The following is an 18813-nucleotide window of genomic DNA, read 5'->3' on the forward strand; positions in this document are numbered from 1 at the left end:
GGTTTGAGACCCTTTGAGGGACCTGAACATACTCAAGTCCATGGGACCTGATGAGATGCATCCCAGGGTCCCAAGGGAACTGGCTGATGTAGTTGCTAAGCCGCGCTCCATCATACTTGAAAAGTTATGGCAGTCAGGCGAAGCTCCCAGTGACCGGAAAAAGGGGAACTTCACACCCATTCTTTAAAGGGGTAAAAAGGAGGACCCTAGGAACTACCAGTCAGTCAGCCTTACCTCTACGCCCATTAAGATCATGGAACAGATCTTCCTGGAAGATATGTCAAGGCATATGGATGACAGGAAGGTGATTAGATGCAGTCAATATGGCTTACGCAAAGGGCAAACCCTGTCTGACTAATCTGGTGGCCGCCTACAATGGAGTCACTGCATTGGTGGATAAGGGAAGAGCAACAGATGCCATCTAACTTGACTTCTGTAAGGCCTTTGACATGGCCCCACACAACATCCTTGTTTCCAAATTAGAGATAAATGGATTTGATGGATGGACTGTCTGATGGATAAGGAGTTGGCTGCAAGGCCTCATACAAAAAGTTGCAGTCAATGGCTCAATGTCCAAATGGAGATCAGTAACAAGTGGTGTCCCTCAAGGGTCCGTATTGGGACCAGTGCTGTTCAGTATCTTTATTACTGACACAGACAGTGGGATTGAGTGCACGCTCAGCAAGTTTGCAGATGACATTGAGCTGCGTGCCACAGCTTCCACTTGAGGGAAGGGATGCCATCCAGAGGGACTTCGACAGGCTTGAGAAGTGGGCCAATGTGAACCTCATGAAGTTCAACTAGGCCAAGTGCAAGGTTCTGCACCTGGGTCAGGGCAATCCCCAGTATCAGTACAGACTGGGGGATGAATTGTTTGAGAGCAGCCCTGCAGAGAAGGACTTTGGGATACTGGTGAATGAAAAATAGGATATGAGCCAGCAATGTGTGCTTACAGCCCAGAAAGCCAGCCGTATCCTGGGCTGCATCAAAAGCATGGCCAGTAGGTCAAGGGAGGCGATTCTCTCCCTCCACTCTTGTGAGATCCCACCTGGAGCCCTGCATCCAGCTATGGGGCCCCCAGCACAAGACAGACATGGACCTGTTAGAGCAGGTCCAAAGGAGGGCCATGAAAATGGTCACAGGGCTGGAACACCTTTTCTATGAAGAACGGCTGAGAGAGTTGGGATTTTTCAGCCTGGAGAAGAGGAGGTGTCAGGAAGACCTTATTGCTGCTTTTCAATACTTAAAGGGAGCTTACAAGAAAGATAGAGAGAGACTTTTTACCAGGGCCTGTAGTGATAGGGCAAGGGGTAATGGTTTTAAACTGAAAGAGGGTAGATTTAGATTGGATATAAGGAAGAAATTCTTTCCTACTGGAACAGGTTGCCCATAGAAGTCGTGGATGCCCCATCATTGGAAGTGTTCAAAGTCAGGTTAGACGGGGCTTTGAGCAACCTGATCACGGCAGGGGGGTTGGACTAGATGATCTTTAAAGGTCCCTTCCAACCCAAGCCATTCTATAATTCTCTACACATCCCTCTGTCTAGAACAAAAAGCCCAAATCTTTCTGAGTAGAAGAAATTCTATGTTTTGCCTTAGCAGCAAATATACTGTTTCTGATTAATACACAAAAAAAACCCGCAAAAAAACAAACAAAAAAAAAAACCAAAACCAAACCAAACAAAACAAAAAACAACAAGAGGAACTGGGATTATATTCAGGAAACATTTCCTGGAGCTGTGCAGAAGTCGTTGCCCCTCTCCGTGGCTGTTCTTTCAATTTAACAGCTCAGAGATTAGGAGGAGAACTTTATCCCCTTTCTTCAGCTATGAATGGTCTCACATTCTCCCTCCCAGTAAAATGCTTCAAGCACAGGCACTTCAACAGAGAAGTCTGAGAGCACCTCACAGCTTTGTAATTATGGTCCTCTTCTGAGACATGGGAGATGGTCCTTCAGGAGGAAAGAGGGATCCAAATTCAGATCTCTCAAATTCCAGGTGAGTGCTCTTCTCACTCCCTTCTGAAATGCAAAACCCACCTCTTCTCCTCCTCATCCTCCCATCTGGCAGACCTAGTCCTAAAACCAAGAGCCCTCATTGTCTCGCCTCTGCCCTAAGCTGAAACTCTTGAGTGAGGGTAGAAAGTAATTTGATTTTTTGCCATTACTCTCATTCTTCTCTACAAAGTCAGAAAACAGAAAGAAGTAAACATAAGAACGTAAGCAAGAAACAAAATAACAGAAATTCCACAAATTTACTGAGACTGAATGGGTACAGGCGCTCCTTAAGGCATTTAATTAGCAAGCCAATGTCTAATACACATTTTAAACAGTGGGTCATCCATCAAAGCACACACCACACAGCAGGCTTTCAGAATAAAATGCTACTGTAGTAAGAAATTATCCTCACACAATTGTCTTGTGGTTTTGACTCCTGCTGGGATAATATCTAGATCAATAATAGAGGAATTTTCAAAAACTACATTAAAGCCATAAAAGGCTATTCATAACAGGAGAACTCCAGAAATGTATTAATAGAGCAAGCCATCTCTCTAAGACTCAGGCACAAAATGAATGTGTTAGGAAAGCAAATGTAGTATTCAGAGAAAGGAAGGGAAAAGGTGATTCACCAAAAGCATTTAGTGAAACAGTCTGGCTTTTTCTTTAAATTTAAAGTAGTTTGGTAAGAGATAATCACTTATAAATACCAGTATTAGAGGATCATTACAGGTAATAGCCCAACTATACAGACTAGAACAACTATACCTCTCCAGTTACATCTGTTCTAACATTATTAATGGTCTAACATTATTAACGGTTAGACTTGACGATCTTAAAGGTCTTTTCCAACCTAAATGATTCTATGATTCTATGATTCTATTCACAAAAAAAATGGTCAAAACAGAAGTTCTTCATGTAAAGGAAAAGGTCAGAGCAGTAAAATGCCTGTAATTTACCTGAGAGATCTTTAAAGAAGAAAATGTCAACTGTCTTATGAATACCTGACATGAATAAACAGTGCAGCATCAGGGATGTACGTTGAGACAGCATTATCTAACTATCTGAACTTTAATTAGCCAAGAGTCCCTGCAGAGCAATAGCAGCCAATTCCAAAATTAAGGGCAGATACCACTGTACAGTAAGAGTGCTGTTTTTTTTTCAGTCCTGTCCCTAACCCTTCCCTGTTGTGTCACATCTGCCCACAAGCAAAGGAGGAGGCAAGGGGAATACTGGGGAACAGAAATCACCAACAAATCAGGAAAGTCTGTACTCAAGGTTGGAGAACTGGCTGTGAAGAAACTGTGACTTTCGTCAGATGAGCATCACCTCCAAACAGAACCGTAACGGGTACCGGGATATGGAAGCATCTCTCCAAAGATACAGGGAAAGCTCAGCACATCAACCACTGAAAATCAGGCTGGAAAATACTGTGAAGTCCTCTCTCACATTGGCAGGTAAACGGCCTGGTTAACCTACAGTATATTTCTTCTTTTTCAACGGTACACAATTTCTCAGTTCTATAAAGCATTACAGTGTGCTGAAGAAATGTCCTGAGAGGCCTCATCAGTTCCTAAAACACACTGCCAGATTTAAAAGATGGAGCCTAGCAGATCTTGCTAAATTAACACTACATAGTTCATTGACCAGCGAGAAACACTGAGATGGAGAGTTTAATGTGTGCTTGTTACCTGTGCTGACTGAGGCAATGTTTGCTCTGCGGATTGCAGTGAATCACTGTGCTTTTACGAGAAAAAGCGTCCTTTCTTTGTGATTTTCCAAAATGAAAGAAATTTGATCTCTTCTTCTAGACTGTATATAAACACATGCTGAAAGTTAAGAACCTGTTTAAGTATGGTCCAGAGGAGGAAAGGATTTCAGTATGGATCTAGGTACTTCTGGAATTGAAATCCTCCTAGCTACTAGGAGTGATTTTCAAAGCTCTCTTCCTGAAAGACAACAACAACAGCAGAGATACGAGTTAGTGGGACTGAGGCATATTTGTCCTCATACAGCAGTAATCCTCTTGCCTGGCCCTTGCTACAGCCCCAGTTCCGAATCGCTCTGCAGTACCCCGGCACCACGTGCTCCTTCACACTGAACCAAACCAGATGCAGGGAGACCGAGCAGTGCTTCTGCCCCTGGTTATTTTGACATTAGCCATCAAAAAGTGCTAAAAAACTTCCTAGAAGAGCCTCAAAGGAGCAGAATCATTATCTAATTACAATAAATCTAAACAAAAATGGCTTGTAAATTTTAGGGGTTAAAGAGAAAAAGGATCTTAAATTTCAAGTGACATTATGCAATCAGGCCAAGATTGTTTAATTTACCACATGCTGGGTGATAGCCTGAGGAGACTCCATGTTTCCAGAACTAAAATAGGCTCTTTATTAACAGGGTGATTTGCAGAGAGGCTGTGGGCAGAGCTGGCATTCAAGCCAGTCAGCTCCCCAGAGCATCCTCCAAACACTTCCTTCCTGCAGTTGTGCAATCCTCTTTCCAAGCTCTATTCAGGTTACTACAAAGATTTTTAACAGGTGAAAAGTTAAAGCTAGACAAGTCCAAAGTGCAGACTGTCAAGACATTGATAACAGAAACAGAAGGTCAAGGAAAATCTCATGTAAGAACACGATGTGAGAAGGCTTTGCCGTATGTCAAGGCTGAGTGGGAGAGAAGCTATTCAGGGCTCTCCAAGATGCTCAACTTCGCTGTATGCCTGAGTTTGCTATAGATTTCTGATTCTGTAAGAAAAGAAAACTACCAGCTCTATGAGTAAAAAGTCTGTTAAGAGAACACAAGGAGAACAGAAGTCTCAGGCAGAGTCTAAAGAAGGTCTGAAAGTGCCATGATCCCAATCTGGACTCGGCACTTTCAAAAGATCCTTCATCCCTCCCACCCAGAGAGGTCCAGAGGATCTGCTCAGCTGAAACAGTGTTTGATACACCGTCGGGGCACAACGATGGCTTTACACGCACAAACCTTTCTGTTTTTTGTGATCACAGCACCAGCTAGGGGCCAAAATGGACTCTCATGCACATGGCGTTCTCGGACCAGCAACTGGGGGGTAGCAGGGCGTGGGGTTATCCAGGATTTACTCCAACCACTCAGCTTTTCTCCCAAATAAAAATCTCATATTGGGAGCCGTGGGTGTGTGTAACTATCGCTGTACACCCCGTAACAGCAGCTCTACATGCCTCAGAAGCCTCTCTGGGTTTGAAGACCCGACATACCCAAGCATTAGTTTATAAGCATTTGTTTGTAACGAAGGGTCTGATCTTGAGCTTAGTGACGAATGGGGCAGAGAAGCAAATGTCTTAGTGAAAGTAGGCTTCAACATCTGGTTTCATCTAGTTTCTGAACAGCTATTTAAAAAATATTATTACCTCTGAAAAGAAAAGTAAGAGCAACTCTGCACCATGTTGAGCCCGAAGAAGAGTTCGATGGAGAGCCATATCTTGAAATGATCACTCTAATCAGAGGGTGCATCAAAATCAAGCAATTGTATTCCAAAATTAAAACATTCTACAGAACGAAAAACAAAGGGCACTTTCACGGTTCTTCCCTCTAATGAACTTCTCCAGATTTTAGAATGTGCTCAGGCCCATTTTCTAAGTAGCTACATTTTTAAATGCATTTCATCTCTGTTTGTATAAAAGAGTCATTACATTAGCCTGTAGAAGATCATAAAATTCTTCCCTTCTGTGCCATAAATTTTTAGTTTTTGTCATTGCCTGACATTTCGTGTATGTGCTGGCAAATGACACAACATAATTCATTCCCTGTTCACCTTGTGTTTGCAAAGCTGTTACAATAGGAGACATTCGACTTCTGCTAAAAGGCTTGCTAAAGAAATTACTTAAGTGGCACAGACCAAAAATAATTAGAATGAAGTCTTGCAGTCTTTACTCTGGCAAAATTGGCAATAAAATCCATGAAAATCCCTGTGGATTAGGAGCCAGAATTCAAAAGCCATATACGGTTAATGGAAAGCTCTTCGTGGACTTCAGCAGGGCTTGGATCCAGACTCTTCCCTCTAAGTATTTTAGAAATGAGATGCAGGTAACCAACAAGGAAACCAAGTTTAGTAAGTGAGAAAGCAAGATTCAGGACTTGTTCTCCACAACAAAAGAACCTCTCCATGTTGAGGCTACAGATCTTGAAGACTCCAACTTCTTTAATCTTATTTCAGGCAAACAGTACCTTTGCATTCAGATACCTCTGTACTGTACTCCTCATGGCTGGAGAGCAAATGGCTGAATTTGGATCTACGGTCCACACCTGCTGGTGTTGATTTTTCACGTATTTCTGATCGAAAACTTTGTGAGCATGACACAGAGATCTCACGCTGCTTAATCACCTCATCATCGCTGCCTGAAGTTGCTGTCTGTTCTTCATCCTCCCTGTAACTGTTTACTGGGAGAAAAACACAACTTGGGCTTTAGACAGTCTGCTGCCCTATGCCAAGAAGCCAGGTGACACGGCACACTTATAGCTCTCAGATGGACCTTCTGGGGAGAAAAAGGGGACCAAGGGTTTAGGGAGGGGAATAGGGAAGGAACTTGAGAATCACCTGCTTCTTCAACCTCTGGAAAGCCTGTGAATGTCATATTGTACCAGCCACATTTACATAGTATTAGACCTTGCCCAACTCTGCACATTACCCTATTTTTTTAAAAAAATTAAGATATTTAACAGATCAGAACATGAAGACACAACACACACAGAGAACCACTTGTAAAATCATTAGCATGTGCAAAGACAAAGTAGTAAGCAAAGGACTTGAAAACTTGGTCGTGCTTCCATTCCTCTTCAGCTCCTGCTAAGGTGGAGAGGGAACTTCTTTTGTTCAGAAAAAGCAAGTCAGATGTAACCTGCTCTGGGTATTACCATGAACACATAAATACGGCACATGCCTAACAGGCACTGCTGACTCCATCTGCCAGCAGCAGAGGAACTCGGGAGACCAATGTAAATTGTAACCTTTAAAAGTGAAGATACGCATTTGAGCACGTCCCTGTGAGTGCCTTCCCCTCCTGCTACCAACACGTGCTTTGAATAGGAGATGACTGCACCATCATTAGTGCATGAATATCCGCCAGATGGGGGAAGGAGGGTTCAATACATACTATATATACTTGGCCTTGCTTAGTCAGGATGAAAACGCAGAGGCATTTTGCTGATCTCCCTGCCATCAGCATCAAAGAACAACAACATCGGGACGTTTTGACTCACCGACGTGCACAGAGAAGGGAGCAGTGGGGACGACGGGCAGTCGGTGCGTGTATGTGCATGTCTGCGTACACATGTGTGAACAAGCCAGCTGTCAAAGTGTGGCCTGTCCTCTGCTTGCTCTTGAGCATGAAGTATGTGATATGGTTGCCAAGACTCGCTTTGATAATCGCCATGGCAAACCCGAGCAGCTGAACAAATGGGCATTGCAGACAAACGGGTGGAGGGCAGCTCTCTCAGTGACACTGTGTGGTTTGGAGGGGAAAGCACCTTTTTTTCATCTCAAATCTCACTTACAGTAATCACACAGCTACAGGTGGGGAAACAGGATCCTGCTTTTACACACTGTGTTAGGTCTATTAAAAATCTGCAGTATAAACTTAATGACAACTGCTGTCACTGCTCCATAAATTTACCTGCTGCTGCACAGAAGACGGCACTCGGCTCCTCAGGCAGAGAGGACAGAGCAAGGAAGCTGGCAGCACCGAAGCAAACTGCTCCCACCACCAGCCCGGCAGAAGCTGGCTTCTTCCATGCCGCCACGCTGGCAGATTTGACCCTCTGGTCTGATTTTCCACAGTTTGACAATAAGCCTGCTGTTCCTTCTAGAAAATTGCTCTCAATTGGAGGAAAAAGCTAAGTGTTCCTATTCTGATAAAAATGAAAAAAGTTTTAGACATGAGTTTGTAAATGGTCAGTGACCAGCTATCATAAAAATTGACTATTTTTATGTAAGCTGTTAAAAATAAGTTTCTTTGAAATTTTTTAGAATAAAAATTATTTCAAGCTTTAACAACCCTATGGCCTAAATGTGCTACGATTTATTCAAATAATTGAAACACATAAAACTAAACATTCCTTTTCAGTCAGCTGTGTTGTCAATTCACTACCTGCAGCTCATGCAACCTCTACAAAATTAATTTAAACGCTTGGCAAATGCTGGTAAGTTCTATTCATATATGTGTATCTTTTGGGTATGTAAGATAAAAAACAAAAATTATTCCAGTTTAAACAAAAGTCCACTTTTCACTCAAACAGCTTGCCAAAAATCCTGAGTAAAATATCTTTAGCAATTAAGCCACATCTTTCACCATTTTCTAAAACACCTGTAACATTAAAATCCTGGGTCCGTGGGCATGAGGCTGTATACTTAAATAAATGCGCATGAGCGTAGTGCACAATTCTGGTTATTACAAGAAGTTTCGCAAAGGCCACGTGGATCCAGCTCTCCCGGACCGCTCCTGTACGGGCACTCCCCGGGTGACCTGCCTGCACCTCCCTGCAAAACAGAGCAGAGCCCTTTTTCTAGGACTGAAGGGGAAGGGTGAAGGGATGGAGGGGAGGAGTTTGGCCCGCTTTGATATATTATTGGCCCTTTGACTTTGACTTCAACTTTACAAATTCCCAAAGCATGACTGCATCACTTGTTATGACAAGGGATGCTATTTCTTACTAGCATTTGGAAGCATACAGGCTAATTCAATGGTGGCACTGGGGAATCTGTAGCAAATGCTTGATATGTCTGCTGCTGAATCTCTGCCTGAGCAGCAGACAGCTCCGTGTCAACTTAATATCTCTGTATTAATACAACTAACTTTACTCAGGGGAGAGAAAAATGTTCACCATTCCTGATTAGGAAAGGACAAGGGGGAAACATTTTCTGTATCACCATGGAAACTTAAATAAAGGACCCATAATTATAATCTAAATTCTGGAAAGATAATGAATACATCTTGAGATCTGCAGATGTTCTGCAGCATATACATATTTCTAGCAACTTCGACTCAATTACTTCTATGCAGCATCTGTTTTACAGATCAACTTCCCACCGCTCACAAGGAGGCATGTGGGGATTTATTTTTTTTTTTCCCAGAGGAGACAGTGGGGGAGGAAGGAGGGTGACCTCTTTTTCTGGCAAGGTATTTCAAACTACCACTATTTACTCAGAAATTTCAAACACCCAATCAGTTACAAAGTTAGCTTACAGGCATCCAAATACACTAAGCTAAAATGCATGAAATAAATAATTCAAGAATTCTCTGCAGTGTTACCAAGTACAACGAATAACTTATCATTTGCTCAAAGCCTATCTAAGAAAAAAAATTACCAAATAAAATACATAGTGTAGGTGTAAAATATAGATGTACTGCGTGCATCCTGTCTGCCTGCATGTTAGAAAAAGAAAAAAAACCCGCCACAACAAACAACAGTAATTTTGGCTAAACAATAAAAAGTTTGCAAATGCCAAATTTCTGCTTTCCTATACATTTAATGCTGCCCTTGTGTGTCCACTTTCTTCTTAAAGATTTTGATTCTGCTTTACGGAAGTCAGTGAGAGTTTCAATGGGAGCATCACCAAGCCCTGACAGAAGCAGAAGTAGCATACAAAAAAAAACGTATTTGATCGTATAACCAAAGACAATATCAGTACATCTATACATAATGCATATACTTGGAGGATCTCAGGAGCGCTCTGTGTCATGTTCTTTGCTGTTATAGAAGCTGTCACACAGGCCTGGCCTTAAAATTTTCATGATCAGGATGACATAGAGAAACACTGACCTGCAACGGCTCCTAACTCAGCAAAACCCAGAACTGCACACAGAAAGAAAAGGGCTTTTCTTTTGGAAAACTGGAAAGGCCTGCTGCAAACAACGGATAGTTAAAGCTTCTCAGAAAAAAGGAGGAACATTTTGTAAAGGGAACATTTAGCAACACATGTGGAGTTGCTACTACCCATTCCCATGCAACTACAGCTCTGACCTGCAGTGTCTTCAGTCTGGAGCCTTCCCAATCTTGCTGTCAACCATTTGAACTGGGAGTTCAAATGAAAGTACAAAGTAACGCAGGTACCTGATTTATGGGTTTGACTAGGGAGGAGAGTACCCCATGCCTTCATTGATGCTTGAAACTATTTGGAGATACAATCCGATCATCAAAAATCCTTCTTTTTATAAAACAGAAACAAAATACAAACCATCCACCTAGACCTCAAATATACTTAAAATTGACAGAGAATGCGCTGCGATACAGTGAACTCATGTTTCTACACACACCATTATGGACATAGAGACTGTGCACCATTGACTAATCCTGACTGGTCATTGACCAGTGGAAGGCAGCCTTCACCTGGGCTTTCTCCTTGCACCCAGGCCCATGTGGTTTTGTCCCTTTCTGGTAGGTATACCAACCAGGGAGCCATTTAGTGCCCAGTGGTAAACATAAGGTCCACCCTTCTTTGCTGAGTGACAAGTGACAGCATCCTGCTTTTGCAACACGTCAATCTCCATCTCTTCATGTGTCCTCACCCCAGGACCAAACCAACTGGGAGCTCTCCGAGGCAAACACACTTGGGTGCTTGCATGCCATGCAGGCAGAGAGAATCACAACTTGGCTGCTTTGATACCAGGGGACATTTCCAACAAAAGGGAAAAAAAGCAAACAATAAAAGTCAAAGAGTAATCAGAAACAAGTCATTATTTGGCTCTGACCACCGAGCACCTCCATAGCCGAACAATACAGCAGTCAGAGCAATAAACTCCAATTCTGCACACTGCTGTGCAAAGAAATAGAGAACTGCCCACAGAAAACAGCATGAAAATCAACATCTTTTCCTGTTGCTTTTCTCCTACTCCGAAATTTGGATTTTAAAAATAGGAACATGGGATTCAGCTTCAAACTCTCACTTTGCTGCCTAAGGTTCTTCCACAGCTAAAGGAAATGGCAGCCAAGAAGCAGAAGCACAATCATCCCTGATTTTTCCCAATCACCTACTTCACATTTTACATGTGGAGTAAGCATGAGTCAGGCTTCATTAATGCTACAGGGTTTTATTAGCACAGGCCCAGGATTTGTGGAGAAGTGGAAGAAAAAAAAGAGATTACACACTGTAGGAGACACTGCTAAGCCAGGAAACCCCTGGTGTGGATGCGGTTACATCCATGAGTCAGCCTACACCCCTCTGCCAGCCCAGGTTAGGTTGCTTGAAGAAAACATGCAGCTGCAGAGGCAGAAAAGCACCTTCTGTCAGCAGATGCTGTGTCTACGCAGGGCACAGGTGTAGCTGTGTATGCTCTGGGGCTGTAAATGCTCATGGATTCGGAAACTAAACAAACTGCTGGATCCCAAGGGCCAACGAGTTGGAAAGCACTGTCCTTTCCTTTCAACAAAAAATAACTTTCACTTTATAAGCATTATTTTTATGACAGTTTTCCTGGTAGCTTTCATACCAAGATGGGTTGAATTCCTTCAGATTCCCCCATCAATCGCCTCTTCTACTGGTTTGCTTGGCTTGGATACGCACTTCTTCTAATGCAAGGGAGTCACTTTGTAAGCTCTCTCCACCACATTTCAGGAAGTTTCTCTGAATTGGCACTAGCTTCTTCCAGAAAATAGCCTTCCACCTAGCAGAAATAAAACTGGCCAAGGAAACGCCCAGGAAACCCAGGACATTGACTCCTGCTCCTCCTTAAAGCGCGGTTTCGCTACACCACACTCACAACCTGCTAGGCCCAGCGTACGCACACTGATTACATACCATTTGTAGCACCCAACACTGTAACCATTAGCTTCACACCCACAAGTCTTTGTTTGCTGATTAACAGGGTGGAAATCAACTCCCTCGCAAAGATATTTGTTTGGGGTTGCTACGGATAACAACTGCATTGCAACAAGGCAGATATTTATTTTCCCACTGATTTTTCTAATTGAAACTTTCTGTTTGCTACCAGAGGGTTGATTCACCACAGCCTCCCTTTACCACCACTGTAAGACCACTGTTTCCATGGCACTCCTGGGAAAATCACAGACTTCAGCAGCAGCAGTGGATGAGGATGTGGTGCAACAAGACTCACGTGCGTTCAGGGCCAAAGCTGTCACCCAGAAAGGAGAATCCTGTCCTCCTTCCCTTCCCCTCTTGTTTCGGTTTTAGCAATCACGTGGCCAACTCACCTGATTCAAAAGTAACAGGGAAGGGGCTGGTAATGCTCAGCTGAAGCGACGAGCTGGTCCAGTTCACCATACAGTGGCATGCTTGTGAGGCCAGACATGGAAAGTAGCACAACCGTGTGATTCGGGAAGGACAATACATCTCAGCTGCAGTTTTACATCAGCTACTGACAATTGCAAAACTGCACCCTCAGGCCCAATGGTTTTATAGCTACATTATTTATGGCAGTAAGTCTAGACCCCAAAATTGACCCTGCGACACAGAGCTTCAGCAAACCTCAGTGCTCTCATTAATCCAAATTCAGGGCTTTCTCTCCAGCACCACAACTCTCACGCTATTTGCTGGAAAATACTCCCACACAGATTATGCTGCTATGTATAGACCGTATGGGCTTGAATCTCTCTCAGCCTGAGAAATGTCTCCCAGCGCCCAGCTTGCATGGGCAAGCACTCACGCCCAGAGCAATGAGTCCCTCCAGGGATGCTTCATCTCACATGGATACTGAGCTCTCTAGAGAGGGGAGCACCCACCTGAAGATCTGGGAACTTTTAGGTAGGGTGATGAAGCCATGAGAGCATCAGCTATTTTCATGGTCATTAGAAGGGATTTTTTTACAGATTTTGCTGTGGGCTGGTTTAAGACTCAGCCTAAGTCATTCATGTTGGTCTACAAATAGGTACTGATGAAGCCTCCTGTCCTGGTTTCGGCTGGGGTAGAGTTAATTTTCTTCCTAGTAGCTGGTACAGTGCTGTGTTTTAGATTTAGTATGAGAATAATGTTGATAACACACTGATGTTTTAGTTGTTGCTAAGTAGTGCTTACACTAAGTCATGGACTTTTCAGCTTCCCATGCTCGGCCCGGTGCACAAGAAGCTGAGAGGGGGCACAGCCAGGACAGCTGACCCAGACTGGCCAAAGGGCTGTTCCATACCATGTGGCGTCATGCCCAGTATGGAAACTGGGGGGAGCTGGCCGGGGAGCAGCGATCGCTGCTCAGGGACTGGCTGGGCATCAGTCAGTGGTGGTGAGCAATTGCATTACGCATCACTTGTTTTGTATATTCTTTTACCATTATTATTATTATTGTTTTCTCTTCCTTTGATGTCCTATTAAACTGCCTTTATCCCAACCCATGGGTTTTACTTTTTTTTCCTCCCCTGATTCCATCCCCCATCCCACCAGGGTGGGGGGAGGGTGAGTGAATGGCTGTGTGGTACTTAGTTGCTGACTGGGGTTAAACCACAACAGTCCTTGTTGGTGCCCAATGTGGGGCAATACAGCAGGAGAAGTTTTTGAGAAAGGGAAGAAAATAGTCCAAATCCTGCTGAAAGCCTGTTTTGCCATAAAACAAAGTAAGGTCAAGGGACTTGCAGAGGAGATCCAGTTTTTAGGAATAAAATGGCAAGATGGACGTTGTCAGATCCCAATGGATGTGATCAACATAATAACAGCTATGTCCCTACCAACTAGTGAAAAAGGAAACACAAGCTTTCTTAGGTGTTGTGGGGTTTTGGAGAAGGCATATTCCAAATTACAGTCTGATTGTAAGCCCTCTCTATCAAGTGACCTGGAAGAAGAAGGATTTCAAATGGGGCCCTGAGCAATGACAAGCCTCTAAACAAATTAAACAGGAGACAGTTGATGCAGTAGCCCTTGGGCCAGTCTGGGCAGGACGAGATGTAAAGAATGTGCTCTACACCGCAGCCGGGAAGAACGGCCCTACCTCTGGCAGAAAGCACTGGATGAGACTCGAGGTCGACCCTTAGGGTTTTGGAGCCAGGGATACAGAGGATGCGAGGGACATATTGGCAGCATATGAAGGCGTTCGAGCTGCTTCAGAAGTGGCTGGTACTGAAGCACAGCTCCTCCTGGCAACCCAACTGCTGGTGCTGGGCTGGATGTTCAAAGGGAGGGTCCCCTCTACGCACCATGCAACTGATGCTACATGGAGTAAGTGGGCCGCACTGATCACACAATGGGCTCGAATAGGAAACCCCAGTTGCCCAGGAATCTTGGAAGTGACCATGGACTGGCCAGAAGGCAAAGATTTTGGAATATCACCAGAGCAGGAGGTGACGCATGCTGCGGAGGCTCCACTGTATAATAAACTATCAGAAAATGAGAAGCAATACGCCCTGTTCACTGATGGGTCCTGTTGTATTGCGGGAAAGCATCGGAGGTGGAAGGCTGCTGTGTGGAGGTCCTATATGACAAATTGCAGAAGCTGCTGAAGGAGAAGGTGAATCAAGTTAGTTTGCAGAGGTGAAAGCCATCCAGCTGGCTTTAGACATTGCTGAACAAGAAAAGTGTCCAGTGCTTTATCCCTATACTGACTCATGGATGGTGGCAAATGCCCTGTGGGGGTGGTTACAGCAATGGAAGCAGAGCAACTGGCAGCACAGAGGCAAACCCATCTGGGTTGCCGCACTGTGGCAAGATATTGCTGCCCGGATAGAGAACTTGGTTGTAAAAGTACATCATATAGATGCTCACGTACCCAAGAGTCGGGCCACTGAGGAACATCAAAACAACCAGCAGGTGAATCAGGCTGCTAAGATCGAAGTGGCTCAGGTGGATCTGGACTGGCAACATAAGGGTGAATTATTTATAGCTCTGTGGGCCCCTGACACCTCAGGCCATCAAGGAAGAGATGCAACATATAGATGGGCTCGTGATCAAGGGGTGGACTTGACCATGGACACTATTGCACAGGTTATCCATGAATGTGAAACATGTGCGGCAATCAAGCAAGCCAAGCGGTTAAAGCCTCTCTGATATGGAGGATAATGGCTGAAAAATGAATACGGGGAGGCCTCGCAGGTTGATTATATCACACTCACAACCGCCCCAAGGCAAGTGCCATGTGCTTACAATGGTGGAAGCAACCACCAGATAGCTGGAAACATAAACCATGACACCTCCCTAACTCAATCTGAGGAAAGCGTGTTGGAGTCATGCGAACAGCATCTGCAGTGGTACAGCCCAACTACACCCTCCTCATTACCTCAAAGACCCACACAGCCCAACAATACCATTCATTGTCTGTAAAACTGCACATTTTTTCCCTCCATGACTGCAATCTCCCTCTTTTCTTTCATTGCATTCTTCCGCCTTGGTTACTAAAACTGTTTCAGGAGTCTATGAGGCCACTCAAAATGACAGCTGCTGCCAACAGGTCATTACAACAGCCAAAAATGAACTGGGCACAAGGAAGTCGTATCCATACCCCTGTCTGGCAAGAGGTGAGGACCAACACCAGCTCACCTTTTGGCAGAATGATTCCATCTCATATAAGCTTACATTGGTGGTTTTTCTGCTGTTAAGCAATGCAAAGAGGCTAGGAGGAAATGGAGATGGACTATGCATGCTTCCAAAAGTCCTAATGGTCATTCCCTTCTGCAAGCATTTGCCTGCCATCATGGGTTTGCATAAGTAGCCATCTGCAAAGCTGGCCAAGCTAGCAATAACTGCAACTGCAAAACAAAACAACCACCCAAAAGAAAAGACAAAAAGTACTACTGTTTGTATCAGCACACAGAAATACTATGTTCCTGCTCTGCACAGAGTGCTGCTAGTATGCCTGCACGTAATCTCCACCACAACGCAATGAGATCATTCACACCTGCCTCGCCTGTAGTAGGAGATGGAAGGTGAGGAGGCAGGGTTTCTAGGAGAGAGGCAGCACTTCCCAGATGCTGCCAAGATGCTGTTTATTGGTAAATGAAGCCTCTTGAGTCCTAAACAACCTTCCCAGAGGAAGATAGAGTCGTAACTGCCATATGGGGAGTGGGAAGAGGATGCCACTTAGCAAGAGTGGATCAGAAAATACATGCACAAACACACACGCTCACACACACAATTTGTTCTGTAACTGCACTGAATGGCAAAATCCATTTCTCCCTCTCAAATACATCCTTCTCCATCCAGCTTATGCAACCTTCTAGATGGCAAGAGCAGATGACAAGTACTCCTGAACAGAGCATCCTTCCTCATGCCCCCTAGGGAGCCAGACACAAGGAAGCTCTGCCCACCAGACAAGGAACTTGGTGAAAACCCAAACTGCTGATCTACTGTGGGCTTACAGAGATATTGTGTCTAAAATCACCAACTGAGGATGAACAGCAATGTTGACAGGCCCAAGACAGAGCCCACGATGGTAGCACCTTTGAAAATTTGTGTTTTCAACCTCTCTTTGGCTTCATTCCCCCAGCTGTAAAGCTGACATACCGCAATCCACCCTCCTTTCTGTGCTAGCGTGTACTCTCATCACTGCTTACTTTTGGCATCATGGATGAAGATCCCTTATAATTTGAAACTTTGAAAAGACAGAACTGCAAAGGAGTACTTTAAATATAAAAAAGGAACGTGGTACCACCTTCGCAAGGACAAAAGTCTGTGCACAAACACTTTCTGAGTGGTTCTGAATTTCCCAGAGAGAAAGCATTCAATGCAAATTCACATCTGTGCTTCATTTCAGAAAGCTGCGGACTCATCCCGCTTTCTTCAGAGACCAGATGCATATCCCCAGCCACGCTGGCGCTTTCTCCCACTCGAGCAGCCAGGAGTATTTTCTGTGAAGTGCTTTTGTCCACTGTCTGTCTTTGCTTTCCTTCACTCAGTCCTAGTGGTGCTATTGATTCAGTGTGGCCTCTTTAGATGTCCCGCTTCGAGTACAGGCACCGATTTTTACACAGCTACATTCTGGCCAGAGCACTGCCTGGCTCCATAGCCAGACAGGTGATAAAATTCATCAACACTTAGGATCTTTACATGGAAACTGGCCATCTATCTATTTTAGTCTCAGGTTCAAGCAGAAGTTTTATTTATCACACAATCAACATCTTTTTGTTATGAGTATATTTTGCTATATGGATTTATAGGACCTAATGAAAACTCACTTCTTGCCTAGGAATTCCTGGCCGTATGAAGGGTCATTTACTGAGGTCAGGAGTGCTCATATACAGCAGAACGAATAATTTCCTCTACCACAGCAATTACTGGCAAAAATCAATGACCCCTGTTAAGCTGGAGGCCAAGGTAAGTAAATGCAATAGTGCTTTCTAGTTTTAAAAACTCCCAGAGCCTCAGAAGCATGCCTACCTTTAGACACGTATTGAGGGCAACTATCTAGCCATCTACACAAGATTCCTATTAGGATGCCAAACTTCCTAGTATTCCAAGGTCAAAAAATTTATTTTAGTGCAACTGAAATGCAATCTTTAGCTAGCACCGAGATTGTCTAATTGCTGGAAAAAGATCTCCAAAGACTTCATGCAGTTTAAGTGTAGTGCTCACCTATAAATTACACTAGTGTTATGAACACAGTGTCAGACAGCTCGGGAGACTCTTCAATCACAGAACTCCCGGTGCAGAAATAGTTCAGCTCTGATTCAGAAGACTCAGCTCTGCTGGTGTGTCTGTCTCCATGCCTTTTCAGAGCAGCATCTGCTGAAACGGCTAACTTAATGGTCACTTCGACTTTTTGTTTGCAAAGGACATGGGCCCTGAGGAAGAAGTGGGCTAAAGCCATTGCATTCATGGCACAATTACTGCTGCTCTTCACCTTTTTCTTTATTACTTTTTTTTTTTTCCTATATAGATTCAGGCTGGGAAGCAGATGGACTGGCCAGCTCTACCCCTCTGCTTGCAGTGCACTACTTTTAGAAGTGGCTTATTGCTCCACTGCTTTTTTTCAATTCTTAAGCCAAATGTGCAATGATGGATTTGGCAGCCACGCTCTCACCAGCCACCCCCAGTCAGCTGAGCAGCAGTACCTTAGCCGCGGGGGGATGCGAAGGCTGCTCTCTCCCTGTTCTGAGATGGAAGACGGTTTCTCCATCAGGAACACTGAGGTTAAATGATGAATGAGGGTCTCAAGGAAGCTGCAAGAGCAAGTTCATCTGCATTTGCAAAATCTACAACTACATGATTTGCAAATGGTGGCAGGGATCTGTATGTATGGAAGGGTCTGCCTTCCCATCATTAACCTCTTAAACCAAACACCTGGCACTGCAATATTTCCTGCTGAACTACCTCCTCATTTTTAAACTGTGGATCTGAAGCATCCAAAGTGAAAAACCTTTCCCTGCATTTGTCTGAAACCTTGGCACAACATTACTAGCATCATTTAAGTACAGACCAGGACTCAGACACAGCCAAACCTGCACCCTGATGATTAGCATGCCTCACAGTGTCTAACAGACGTTTGACTTAAGAACCCAAGAATTTCATTGCTCAAACACTTTATTAGATCCCTAAGCCTAAAAATGGTTTTCAATAATGTGTGTGCTGCTTTGGGGCCTCAGAAAAGCTACCTGGGAGCTAGGAAACATTTCCTAGGAGGCAAAAATGTGATCAAAAACATATTTGATAAAAAGGAGAAGGGGTAATGATGTTTTTTAACTGCAATTTTATTTCATCTCAGAAGCATGCTGTAAGTTTAAGAGGGAGGAACAACTATTGGATTTTTGTTCTGCATCTTTTTTAAAACAAAATGATTCTCATCTAGGGTTGGTAGGGTTTTTTTTTTTCCCCCTAAACCCAATAAACTATATATTGGAATGACCTTGTAACGGGTTTCTGTGGCTCTTTAATCACCAGTAGCTGCTAAATGAAGCATATCTATTTTCTCCGTTACATT

At 43.9% G+C, this 18813-nt stretch overlaps 1 protein-coding gene across 4 annotated transcripts in view; it reads right to left on the reverse strand.

Moving 5' to 3' along the window:
• The window catches only part of SYT16 (synaptotagmin 16), a 120725-nt gene that overhangs the window by 28180 nt on the left and 73732 nt on the right, over positions 1–18813 (reverse strand). The window contains exon 3 of one of the 4 annotated variants that reach the window (XM_087747956.1): positions 6197–6409. The exons of the other annotated variants lie outside the window; for them this stretch is intronic. Within the exon in view, the coding sequence (XP_087604082.1) occupies positions 6197–6409 (213 nt within the window). The remainder of the gene's footprint in view (positions 1–6196; positions 6410–18813) is intronic. 4 annotated transcript variants of the gene reach the window in all.

Source organism: Nipponia nippon, unplaced genomic scaffold (assembly GCF_047370975.1).
Source record: "Nipponia nippon isolate SJK-2023a ecotype South Korea unplaced genomic scaffold, ASM4737097v1 scaffold_11, whole genome shotgun sequence".
NCBI classification, from domain to species: domain Eukaryota; kingdom Metazoa; phylum Chordata; class Aves; order Pelecaniformes; family Threskiornithidae; genus Nipponia; species Nipponia nippon.